A 13,341-nucleotide genomic window follows, 5' to 3' on the forward strand; every position below is an offset into this window, starting at 1 on the left:
CATCCTACACCCAGTCCTCTCAGAACTATGTACTTCTCTGGTCCCCACCAGCTCTTTGTGCTAATGCTGGGAGGGGAGAGGGAAAAGTACTGAGTATCACCTTCTCCTGTCTCCTCCCTTCTCAGAGCAGGGTATGAAAGCAGGCACTGGCAAGACTCAAAACCACCTACCCATTCTCTTCTCCTAACAGCAGCACCAGGAAAAACAGCAGGCCCTAGGTAGCATTAGCATCACACTATGAGCCATATTCATTAATGACTCCAAATCCCCCTATACATTTACTTTCTATCTGGCATCCTTCACGGTGTAAATGGGATTACACCCTTGTTATCATCCGCATTTGCCAGAGTTAAATCTCATCACATACATGCATTAGCTCATTTCTAAAAACAAAAAACAAAAAAAACCCTTCAATACTTAATGAGTACTTTCATTCCCCACATTGTGTTTATCAAATGGGACAATCTACCACTCCCATCTTTCCCCTTCTTGTATTTATGAAATGGGACAATTCAGACTTTCATGGCTGCTGATCACAGGGCTCCAGTTACGTGTGACTCAACACATTAATGACTCAGTACATTTACCCTGAGGTATTAAGAGTTTGGCTGTACACGAAAACCTGGCCTATGTTTTGTCAATGAGCTGGTACTAGCCTTGAAAAGCCCATTCTGACACCAATCTGTGCAAAAACCCATGTCAATGCAACACAAGATTTTAGGCTTATAAAAGTCAGAAAATTCAGATTTATGGTTCCTACAGCAACCTCACCTCTGCACCTTGCACAAATTCATTACAACAGTGTCTCTCAGGGTTAGATACTTAACAGCAGACAATTCCCCATACTATTTAGCAAATAATAAAATATATCGAGGAAGTGCCTTTTCCCCTTCATCTTTAAATGCATATATGGATGGAGGCCAGTCTCCATCTAAACTACAATGTTGCTTCCAATTACTTTTACTCAAATTGCTATCTATGTTGTGCTGAGTTGGTTAGCAGAGTGGAACTGCTATTGTCATGGCCAGATCACAGTGCTAAGCGAAGAGTATTGGCAGTTGCTGAGGGAAACCACAAACACAATCCAACAGCAATCAATACAAAACCTGGAATCCCAGCCAGTGTAGCTGTCATACCAGTGACTGGGAACAGATACAGCTCGCCATTCACTTACCAAAGTATGCGGAAAAGGAAACTGGATGTGACATGCAGTGAGGGAAGGAGCAGAGGAAAGGGTGACATGCCAAAGTATAGATCATGCTATTCAAGAAGACCCAATATCAGTGGTTCTCAAACTTTTGTACTGGTGACCCCTTTCACATAGCAAGCCTCTGAGTGCGACCCCCCCTATAAATTAAAAACACTTTTTAATATATTTAACACCATTATAAATGCTGGAGGCAAAGCGGGATTTGGGGTGGAGGCTGACAGCTCGCGACCCCCCCGTGTAATAACTCGCGACCCCCTGAGGAGTCCCGACCCCCAGTTTGAGAACCCCTGCCCAATATGCTTGCAGCAGGTCAGGTCAATGTTTTGTTTCTGGCAATGCTCTCACTCCAACAGCGCTGGTGAACAGCTACTGGGTTTCTATTTGATCGAAATATTAATGACTCGTAGTTCTATTGCCAAAAGCTTATAAACAGGAAGAAACATGCCTGAAATACTTAGTCCTGCCTTGAGTGCAGGGGACTGGACTAGATGACCTCTTGAGGACACTTCCAGTTCTATGATTCTATGAAAGGTTTCATTTGGCTCCTTACCTTTCCATGGATTTTCTTCATATGGGACACATAGTTTTCCCGATCAGGGTTCCATTGTGAACACTCCCTACAAGTCCAACCAACACTTTTTAAGATGGGTTTTGATTCTGAGTTGTGTTCCACTCTTGTGTCCTTCCTTGGCAAAGCGGTATGGGAAGTACCATTGGCTACTGACAACTCCTTTGGTGGTGTAAGAACTTGGTTGCTGGATGTTGTCTGAGGCTTCGGTCGAAGGTTAGAGACATCCTCAGGATATGGGGGGAGCCCATGAACAGCCTGATTAGTAATAAGGGAATTGAGCATCAGAATCAAATACAGTTCAAATAACATAGCACTGAGGTACTCCTAAATCCCCACCAAGCTTCTGCCCCTGAAATAGGCTAGAAAGATCTGACAGAAGAGTTGTTCGAGTAGCATTGCTAATAATTTATGATAATACAACACTTCTATATTTAGCTCCCCATCTTGAGATCTTAACATGCCTTATGAACATGAATAAATTAACCCCCACTACCCTGCTAGATAGGTCAGTGTTGTTAATTTTTTAATTTTTAATATGAGAAAATTCAGGCACTTAGAAGTGCAGTGACTAGAGTGCAGAGCCAGTAAAAGAACCTGGATCTCATAACTCCCAGTCTTGTGCCTTAATCATTCATTCAAAGGCACAAAAGGTCTTTAAAAAATTGATTCCATTATCTAATCAGCAAGCAAGAGAACTTTACAATAGTTAGCTAATGGTACAAACAACATTTGGAAAGATCATTAAATGGTCCGCCGAGACCCTCAGCAATTTTCAAGTGGTCCGCGAAAAAAAAAAAAGTTTGAGAACCACGGCCATACAGTATGAACAACCTTGAACAACTTGCCAGGTGCATTATGGGTCTCGGGATTTGCCATTCCCCATGTAATGTGATGAACCAATACAAACAAAATGATGATGACCAAACCCCTTCTTTTTATGTAAATGTAATGTACAAGGAACGTAAATCACAGAAAATATGAAATACCAGTAGAAACATAGATGTTTCTAAATGGAATAGGTTTCCCACTTTTCAATCTGTCCTCATTAGCTCTTTAAAATCTTCCCTTGGTTACACATGAAGTATTTAAAACATTTACACTTTTTTTGCTTCAATATAAAACAACTGCCCCAACCACAAAGTTTTTTTGTTTTGTTTTGTTTTCTTTTTAAAATACCTTGTCTCAATAGATAGAATAAACAACAGATGAGGTACCTGGCTGTATCATTACCTGATCTGCCTAAAAAAGTCAGTGCTGTAAAAAGAAAGGTTACTGATCTTGTCTAGTAACTGGAGTTCTTTGAGATGTGTGGTCCCTGGGTAGTATTCCACTGTGAGGGTATGCATGTCTTCCATGCACCTGAGACAGGAAGATTTTTCGTGCAGTGTCTGTTAGGCTTTGTCTACACTGGCAAGCAAAAGGCAAAACTTTTGTTGTTCAGGAGGTGTTAAATAAACACAAAAACAAAAGTTCTGTTGACGACAAGCGCTGGTGCAAATAGCGCTTTGTCAGCAGGAGCACTCTCTTGCCAACAATGCTAATGCCGCTCGTTGGGGGTGGAAGTTTTTGGTCGATAAGAGAGCTCTCTTGCCGACAAACAGCGGCTACCCTGCGTGCCTTTTAGCAGCATGGCTGTAACAGCACAGTTGTGTCGCTAAAAGTTGCGTAGTGTAGACATAGCCTTAGTCTGTACCCACGCTTCTCCTCTCCTCATGCGAGTCTGGACTGAGGGCAGAAGGGGTGATGTGAACCAACAGCCAAGAGGTTCTTTCTCTACCACAAGTAATAAGTACAGAATCTGAAGCAGAGAGAAAGAAGGGCGGGGAGTGGAATACAGATAGTGACCACAGAACTCAAACTCTACTTGCTATAAAAGGTAAATAATGCTGCTTCTGTGAGTGCCGTTCCCTATGTGTATTCCACTGTGGATGACTGACAAGCAGAGCCCATTGAGGAGAAGGGTGTGAGAACCTGTGCGATACTGATGACTCAAGGACCACCAATCGAAAGGATGCATCAGCTGCAGAGACTTGGATAGTGCATAATGTCTTGTGAAGGCATGTATAGAGCTCCATACTGTTGCCTTACAGATATCAATGAGTCACACTTCATGAAGTGAGGCTAGGGAAGCTTCCTTGACTCTGGTAGAGTGGGCCCTCACACCCTGAAGGGGAGGGGTATCAACTGACTGATAGAGCAGAATACAGTTTGAAATCCACTTGGAAAATCTGAGAAGAGATCGCTTGTCCCTTCAACCATTCTGCCAATCCAGGCAATTTCCTAAATGAATTTGTTCTTTGTAAGTAAATGCCAATGCCCAGCACACACCCAGGGAAAAAGTCTCTTCTCCTCCCCTTCATTAGTCACAAGTGGCTCAGCAAAGAGAAGTGTATTGTCTGGTTTAGATGAAAGGCTGATGAATTTTGGGTGTCATCTCAATGAACCTTTTCCTTACGGAAAATTGTGTAAGCTGGAGCAACCATAAGGTCTCCTAGTTCTCCAACCCTTCTAGGTGACCTGATGACCAGTAGAAGGGAGACTTTCATAGATAGATAGGACAGCAAACATGTCAGCAATGGTTCAAACAGTTACTCGCTTAATGCTGAGAGGACCAAGTTAAGATCCCATGTGGGAGCACATTTAGTTTCAGGAGGGAAGGTTCTAAATGTGGTGCTTTAGAAAATGTACAGTTGCTGGATGGGTGAAAATGAATGGTTATCAAGGGAAGTGGCAGGCACTAACTGCCGCTAAGTGCAATCATAGGGAGCTAAGGGAAAGACCTGAGGTCTTCAGGGTTAGCAGATAGTCTAGAATAGTGGGAGTGTCCAGCTCTTCTGGAGACATCTGTTGATGCTGAACCCAAATAGAAAATCTTTGCTCAGCTAAGCAGAATTTTTTGGTGGATTCCTTCCTGCTATTATTAAAGATGGCTTGAATTGCTATTGAACATGTCTGCTGTAGGTTCAATGCCCATCCAAGTACCAATCTTTGAGGTAGAGAGACTCCAGATTAGGATGTCTGATCTTGCCCCTGTCCTGTCTGTATCAAGAGGTCTGGGAAAGACTAGATACTGATGGGTGGATGTGCTGATGGCTGGAGAAAGTTGGGGAACTAATACTGTCTAGGCCATCTGGGAACAAGAAGGATGACCACTGCCCTATTCTGCAGAATCTTCCTGAGAGCTCGAGATAAGAGAGGAATGGTGGGAAAGGCATACCTTAAGGGTCCCGCCGACAAGATTAGAAAGGCATCCTCTTTGGAGTCCTGACCTTGCGCCCCTCTGGCGCACTTTATCTTGGATATCCTGTTTTCTCATGACTGTGATCCTAACAGCATCCCCGTGCAAGAGGGCAAGGGACTCATGTATCTGGTAGTGAGTTTCAGCTGGCCTGACCAGTTCAGTGTACCCCAACTCATTAATATCATAACCTATATTTAAAAGGAGTCATGTAATATATCAATAGGAAGCTAACAACATATCGTATATACTCATTCATTAGCCCTTTCGTTTATAAGCTGCCTCCCCCCAAGATGGTTAGGTAAAAATAGCAAAAACTCTATGACCCTTTCATAAGCCAACCCTATATTTCAGGGGTGGGCAAACTTTGGCTCCTGGCCCGTTAGGGTAAGCCTCTAGCGGGCCTGGACGTTTTGTTTACCTGGAGCGTTCACAGGCACGGAGCCCCTCAGCTCCCATTGGCTGGGAACGACGAACTGCGACCACAGGGAGCTAAGGGGCTCCATGCCTGTGAATGCTACAGGTAAACAAAACAACAATGTATTAAATATTCAATTCAATGATTCCATAGAGTTTAAAATCATCAAATTTTGGTGTAGACCCGTTTATAAGCTGACCCCGCTCTTTGATGCGCCACTTTTTTACCAAAAATATTTGGCTTCTGAACGAATATATACGGTACTTATTAATATTACTGGGTGGTGTATGAACAGAGGACAAATTCAAAATTACAAACATATTGGGAATTACCTTCTTAAAGTGTCTCTGCCAGGCAGGGCTGAAGTTACCCCACCCTAGATAAACAAATGTGGTTCTGCCACCTTGAATGTACATTGAGAGACAATGGGAATGTATTTATATAAAAGGTAAACAAAACCATGAAGTCAACAAGGGGAGGAGATAACCACTCAGCTTCATTGCAGGGGGAGGAGATTCCAAGAACAGATCAATTTGCATTTTAGCAAACACCAGCTGGGGAAGAAACCAGCATGGAATTTCCTTCACCATGAGACTCCAAATCTCCTTCCTCACAACTTGAATGAACTTTACTTATTTTTTTTTGGGGGGGGGGGGGGGTAACTTTCAGAAGAATCCATTTCAAAGGTGCACTGGACTATAAAAGAGAAGGGCAAAGAACCCCAAGTTGGCTTTTACCTAAGACAAAAAGAACCAAGCACTCTGGACTTTGTGGGAGAAGTAATTGCAAACAAGGAACTGTCATAAAGCATTCCAGTGGGGTCATACAGGGTTCGGTTATTGGCCCTATATTATTTCATATTTTTATCAGTGACCTGGAAGAAAATTAAATAATCACTAATAAAGGTTGCAGATGACACAAAAAAATTGGGAGAGTGGTAAATAATGAAGAGGACAGGTCACTGATTCAGAATGATCTGGATCCCCTTGTAAACTGGGTGCAAGGAAACAATATGCATTGTAATATGGCTAAATATAAATGTGTACACATCTAGGAGCAATGAATGTAGCCCATATTTACAGAATGGGAAGCAGTGACTCTGAAAAAGATTTGGGTTTGTGGTGGATAATCAGCTGAACCAGTGTGATGCTGTGGCCAAATAGCTAATGCAAACATGGGCTGGATAGACAGGGGAATCTGGAGTAGGAATAGAAAGGTTATTTTACTTCTTTGTTTGGCACTGGTGCAAAAGCTGCTGGAATACTGTGTCCAGTTCTGATGCTCACATTTAAGAAGGATGTTAATAAGTTGGAGAGGGTTCAGAGAAGAGCCACAAGAATAATTAAAGCAATAGAAAGCCTGCTTTGTAGTGATTGAATTCCTTGAGTGTCTGTCTATCTATTTTGACAAAGAGAAGATTAAGAGGTGACTTGATTAGTCTCTGAGCACCTATGTGGGGAACAATTATTTAATAACAAGCACTTCAATCTTGCAGAAAAAGCTCTAACATGATCCAATGGCTGGAAGTTTAAGCTAGACAAATTCAACCTGGAAATAAGGTGTACATTTTTAACAGTGAAAGTAACTAACCATTGAAACAACACATCAAGCGTCATGGTGGATTCTCCATCACTGACAGTTTTAAAATCAAGATTGGATGTTTTTCTAAAAGATTGATCTAGAAATTATTTTGGGGAAATTCTATGGCCTGTGTTATACAGGAGGTCAGACAAGATGCGCACAATGGTCCCTTCTGGTCTTGGACCCTTGGAATCTATGGAGATGATGATACTCCTGTTGGGACTGGCAGTACTGCTAGATCTGGCTCTTCCTCCTCCCCTTCCATGGGCTGCTGAGGGAGCTCTGGCTGATCTCTGGGGGGGAAGAAAGGGAAGGATGGATGGCGAGATTCCCAATGAAAGTGTACTGATTCAGGATATTGTAGTATGGACCCCATAGTCCCTTGTAAAACCAGTGAGAGGGATCCAATATAGGTTTGATGAGATCTTCAAGGCACAGTTTAAAAACAGTCCTGGGGGGAAGGGTACCGCATCTTAGGAGGTCACGGCAGGGCCTAAAGCAGGGATTGGCAACCTTCGGCATGCGGCCTGCCAGGGAAATCCGCTGGCGGGCCAGGACGGTTTGTTTACCTGCAGCGTCCGCAGGTTCGGCCGATCGCAGCTCCCACTGGCCGCGGTTTGCTGTTCCAGGCCAATGGGGGCTGCAGGAAGCAGCGGCCAGCACATCCCTTGGCCCATGCCGCTTCCTGCAGCCCTCATTGGCCTGGAACGGCGAACCGCGGCCAGTGGGAGCTGCGATCGGCCGAACCTGCGGACGCTGCAGGTAAACAAACCGTCCCGGCCCACTAGCGAATTTCCCTGATGGGACGCGTGCCAAAGGTTGCTGATCCCTGGCCTAGAGGATCCAGAACCTTCTATCTGGGATGACATCTCTTAATGGAAGTGAGGTCAGTCCTTCCCCCATGCCAAATTCCCCAGAAGAGGAAAATGTGGGCTCCAGTTCCAGTGGCTGTGCTGCCAGTACCATCATTGTAGAAATGCCCCGACTGGTAGGAAGAACTTCTCTCATAGCATTCATGGAGCAATGGTGTCAGAATCTACCTTGTAAGGACCAGGCCCAATAGTCAGGGGCGGCTCCAGGCACCAGCGCAGCAAGCGCGTGCCTGGGGCGGTAAGCCGCGGGGGGCGGCCTGCTGGTCGCTGTGAGGGCGGCTATCAGGCTGCCTTCGGCGGCATGCCTGCGGGAGGTCCGCCGGTCCCGTGGCTTCGGCGGCGGGGATGCTGAAGGCGCAGCACCAGCGGACCTCCCGCAGGCATGCCGCCGAATCCGCGTGGCCAGCGGACCGCCTGCAGGCATGCCACCGAAAGCCGCCTGACTGCTGTGCTTGGGGCAGCAAAAACCATAGAGCCACCTCTGCCAATAGCAGGCAATGTTCTGGATCTAGAAGGATGATGATATTCTCTGAAGTGATGTATCTATTGCCAGTCATCGGTGTGAAGAGTCTTCTCCCTGTGTTCCTTTGAAGCTGGCATGGAAAGGCCCTTGGAAGCCAGTGTTTCATTATGAAAGCATGTGGATAAAAATGGAGCATGAGGTTCTCAGGTGTCCCTTGCCGGTACTGGTGGTTGTCCAAGCCTTGGCTCGTGTCTCTCCTTGCTCGGTACCAATGGTTCTGCTCCTGTCAACAGTGCCAATGCAGAGGCACCCTTATTTTTTGGAACCTCCGGGTTGTTACCGTGACCCCTATGGGCTCTTGAGCCTCCTGGAACCGGATGTGAAGTGTCACCTGATTTAGAAGGTGTTGGGTAAGCAGCCCTCCTCTTAGAGTGGGATTTCTCTTTAGGCTTCTGAAAGTGCTCCCTACCTTCATAGTAAGCCCGGGAAGAGTCTTGGCGCTACCTTTCCTTGCTTCTGTATTAGATATGCGAGAGCTAGGCCTTGCCCAGTATACCAGATGGTGTTTGCCTGGTCTGGATCGAACTGAAGCTTCATAGTATTCTCCATTAGATGTCTTCTACATCTGAACTCCTGTTGATTGGGAAAGGAGCGGAAGATATGGCATTCAGGTATGAGCTTTTCCAAGATAGAAGAGGCTCCCCTCAAGGTCGTTGTTTACCAAGAGGAATTGGGGCAGGAAATGCCGTTCTTGAAGGTCAGATTCCTGGGCATAATCTGCATTCCATACCCGAGGTGGGAGGGAGTAGAAGGGGGCAGAAGGGAGTTGTTCCAAATTCTAACTAAGCAAAATAACTCAAACTAATACTTAACTAACAAAAGGTTTTATTTTACAATATTTACAGATTCAAAGTTGGAGGGACAGTTCTGGGGACACTGGAGGGTTCCATCTCAGATCATGTGGGGACAGAAAGGAACTGGCAGTCAGGCCCCACTTAGACCAGAGCACGAGGAGAGAACAAGCACAGGTGTGGACCAAAGACAAGTCCCACCAACAGCGAGCAAATAGCTTGAGTTTCAGGTGCATGCAGCACATGTGTAGCCCCACAGTGGAATATACAACAGGACCAGCACTTGGAGTACTGTGTCCAATTCTGAGTGCCACACTTTAGGAAAGATGTGGACAAATTGGAGAGTTCAGAGGAGAGCAACAAAAATGATAAAAGCTTTAGAAAACCTGACCTACGAGGAAAGGTTGAAAAACTGGGCATGTTTAGTCTTGAGAAAAGAAGTCTGAGGGGGGACCTGATGAGTCTTCAAATATATTAAAGGTGGTTATAAAGAGGATGGTGATCAATTGTTCTGCATGTCCACTGAAGGTAGAGTAGGATGTAATGGGCTTAATATGCAGCAAGGGAGATTTAGGTTAGATATTAGGAAAAACTTTCTAACTATAAGAAGAGTTAAGCACAGGAACAGGCTTCTAAGGGAGGTTGTAGAATCCCCATCCTGGAGGTTTTAAAGAACAAGTGGACACATACTTGTCAGAAATGGTCTAGGTTTACTTGTTCCTGCCTCAGCACAGGGGGCTGGACTTGATGATCCTTCAAGTTCCCTTCTAACCCTACATTTCTATGATTATGTAACATCACTACTACATATTTTTGTAATAAAGTGAAATTTACTAGTGTTACCCAAACTTGTATAGTGAAATTTTACTTTACACCACGATGCCCCCTGGCAAAAATTAATTACATACATAAAATAAAACCCCACCACTTCCTTCCATCTCCTGCCCTTAGAGTCACTTCTGTCTGTATACAGACACACAAAAAAGTTCTCTGTGCTATCAGTAAGTCAGATTCAGCTACCTACCTTGACATGCTGCATTAATTGCTGTTTCTGCATATACACTAATTGACACTGCGGACACTTAAATACTCCCACCAACAGCTTGTTGGCATTCTGTTGGAAGTGCTCCTGGAGCAGCTTCTTCTTGTTAAAGACAGTCTCACAAGAACATTTGTAGATAACCCTGGAACAATTTAAAAAAAATAAAATTCATGCTCAGTTTAACAACTATTTTGAAAAGACACTAGATAGAAGAAATCTCTATGATTTAGTCTTGGAAAGGGAAGTTACTTATCAGTGAATGGAGTTTTTTCAATGTGCTGCCTGCACATACCCATGTTTTTTGGTTATACCCCAAACAAGCTGCAGAGGCTCCAGAACCATTTGAAGCAATTACACCTCTACCCCAATATAACGCGACCCGATACAACATGAATTCGGATATAACGCAGTAAAGCAGCGCTCCAAGGGGGGCGGGGCTGCGCACTCCAGCAGATCAAAGCAAGTTCAATATAACGCAGTTTCACCTATAACGCAGTAAGATTTTTTGGCTCCCGAGGACAGCGTTATATTGGAGTAGAGGTGTAGCTGGAGGGGCTGAATGCATCCGGCACGTATTGAGTGTTCTAAAAGGAGGATCTATTAAGCCCTGCATAGATTGGGAGGGTAACCATGGATATACAGAGGCAATTCATTCAGAGAACACCAGGTACCTGTTACTTTCAACCCAACCTGATTCCCCCTACCCATGCACCTCAAGCTCTTTCAGCCATGGCTAGAGGGGAAGAAGAAGAGGTTGCAGAGTGGAGAACACAAGACAATTTCTCCAGCTTCTTTAGGCCGTGGCACCCCCATCATCCAGAAGCCAGAGGAGGCAGTTGTAGTGCAAGCTCCTTGCCAGTAGATGCCATTCTTATTCATGGGCAGGCAGGGGGCTGCAGCTGAGACTCCTCACTGCAGTTGCTCAGCTCCCTCCCTATCTCTCCACCCCCAATCTTAGGAGGCTCTGAGTTCAGGGCAGGGAACTTTGGCTTGGCAGAGACTGAGCCCCTGACAAACAGCAAAAGCAGCAGCTTTTCCTCCTCCTCCTCGGGCTTGTCTACATTACCGTCTGGTTCGACAGGCAGCGATCGATCCAGCGGGGGTCGATTTATCGCGTCTAGACTAGACGCGATAAAACAATCGTTGAGCGCTCTCCCGACAACTCCGGTACTCCACCAGGGCGAGAGGCGCAGGCGGAGTCGACGGGGGAGCATCAGCCATCGACTTACCGCAGTGAAGACACCGCGGCAAACAGATTTAAGTATGTCGACTTCAGCTACATTATTCATATAGCTGAAGTTGCGTAACTTAGATCGATCTCTTCCCCCCAGTGTAGACCAGGCAGTGACGGGCAAAGGAAGGAGATGGGGGGTGGAGGTGGGACGGAATGTCAGTTCCAGAGCCATCCAGTGGCTAACACAGTTTACACAAAACATTGGGCAAACAGCAAACAGTGTAAATGCTTCCAAATGCTAAGGGCACTTACTGAGTAGTCTTGTGAGGCTCTTCTGGGTGCTGGCTAGTAATATGGGCAGTGGTACTGTCTGCAGATTTGAAGGCCATTGGACAAAAAGAACATTTGTGGAAGACTTCGCAGTGTTTCTCGTGAATGTGCGCTTTCAGCATAGCTAGCGACATAAAGACAACTCCACAGTGGATACACCTGGAAGGCAGAGGGAAAAAAATCTGCATTACAAAACACCAAGCATTGCCTCTTTTCAACTGCCAAAGGGAAACACAAAAGTGAAGAGTGGAGGGCACCACAGCATGGTGTTAGTCTCATTTGACCCCCTCAGTAGTGATCTGGAAGAGGCAGAAAGCAGAATGTTAACGGAATTCATGAATCGTAAGGCTTTGCCCATGCACTGACGCATGGAAAGTAAGGGGTTAACTGATGCCGCTCCAAAATCATCGCAGGCATTGGCTAGCACCAGCTCATCAGTCTCCCCCTTCTATCTAATCCCCAGCTCCCTGTTTCATGTTAACTCAGCGATTGCCTGTGTGCACCAGGCCTGATGCAACAGCAGCCTTGTGAGTCCCTTGTGGAGCTCCAATTTCCTGCTTGGAGGCTTTGCCTCCGGTTCGGTCTGGAGGTGGCGGTAGAGGGGGATAAAGACACTGCGCGTGTCCTGGCTGAGCAAACTGGGGGCTCCAGAGCCGTCCAGCTGGTATCTTGCACCAGCACTAAATTCCCATTGAAAGGCTAAGGTAACAGAAAGCAATCCCACCCTATTGTTTTCTTCCCTGTCTCCCAAGAGATTGGAGGGAGGGGGGAAGTTGATGGCCCTATCACAAAAACACCCTGTTTAAAATAACCCTATAACCTCCCCCTGTCCCCACCCCAAACCCTCATTGCAGCATCTGGTCACATTACAGCTCCAGGGCTCAGCCCCCCAGCCTTGTAACTTTATTTCCCAGCAGGATATTTATGGGAATGCTGGGAAATGTCCATCATCAGTGAGAAAAAGAAATACAAAAGGAGCTTAGAGAAATTAAGAACACAGGCAGGAAAGAGCAAAATGAGATTCAGCTCAGAAAAGCAACTAATAGATCTGGGGAAAATAATCCAAATCACAGCCATTCAATGGGTGAAATACATTTGGAAAGCAGTAATGTCATAAGAAACCTAGGAGTGGGAAATGGTAAACACAATACAATACAGTTCAATATGGCAGCAATAAAGGTTATTATGATTTTCAGATGGGATGTCATATGTCCCCCTGTATACAACTCTGATGAGACTGTCTCTCTAGTATTGCACTCAGCACCAGGCTCTTCAGTACCAGAGACATGGAAACAAACTGGGGTAGAGAGGAGAGAGAGAAAAGAAACAAAAATAATGAAGGGCTTGGAAGGAATGATTAATGGAGAATACTTTTGGGCTGGGTAGGCAAGTGCCTGCTGGAAAAAGAGGAAAGAGTGGCCTCCAGGGATAGTACACCCAGCTCACCTCTCTGCATCTGGCTTTCTTCACAACTAAGGCTATGGCTACACTACAGAGCTTACAGTGGCGCAGCTGCATTACTGCAGCTTTGCCACTCTAGCGTTGCTAGTGCAAACATTCTAAGCAGATGCGAGAGAGCTCTCCCATCGAC

The 13,341-nt window shown here is 45.4% G+C and overlaps 1 protein-coding gene across 1 annotated transcript in view; it reads right to left on the bottom strand.

Moving 5' to 3' along the window:
- ZNF592 (zinc finger protein 592) overlaps positions 1 to 13,341 on the bottom strand; it is a 91,609-nt gene that overhangs the window by 14,472 nt on the left and 63,796 nt on the right. Inside the window, exons 4-6 of the mRNA XM_065411645.1 lie at positions 11,733 to 11,909; positions 10,229 to 10,388; positions 1,761 to 2,036 (exon numbers count right to left, since the gene is read on the bottom strand). Coding sequence (XP_065267717.1) covers positions 1,761 to 2,036; positions 10,229 to 10,388; positions 11,733 to 11,909 — 613 coding nt within the window. The remainder of the gene's footprint in view (positions 1 to 1,760; positions 2,037 to 10,228; positions 10,389 to 11,732; positions 11,910 to 13,341) is intronic.

The sequence above is a fragment of the Emys orbicularis genome, chromosome 10, assembly GCF_028017835.1.
Source record: "Emys orbicularis isolate rEmyOrb1 chromosome 10, rEmyOrb1.hap1, whole genome shotgun sequence".
Taxonomy (NCBI): Eukaryota; Metazoa; Chordata; order Testudines; family Emydidae; genus Emys; species Emys orbicularis.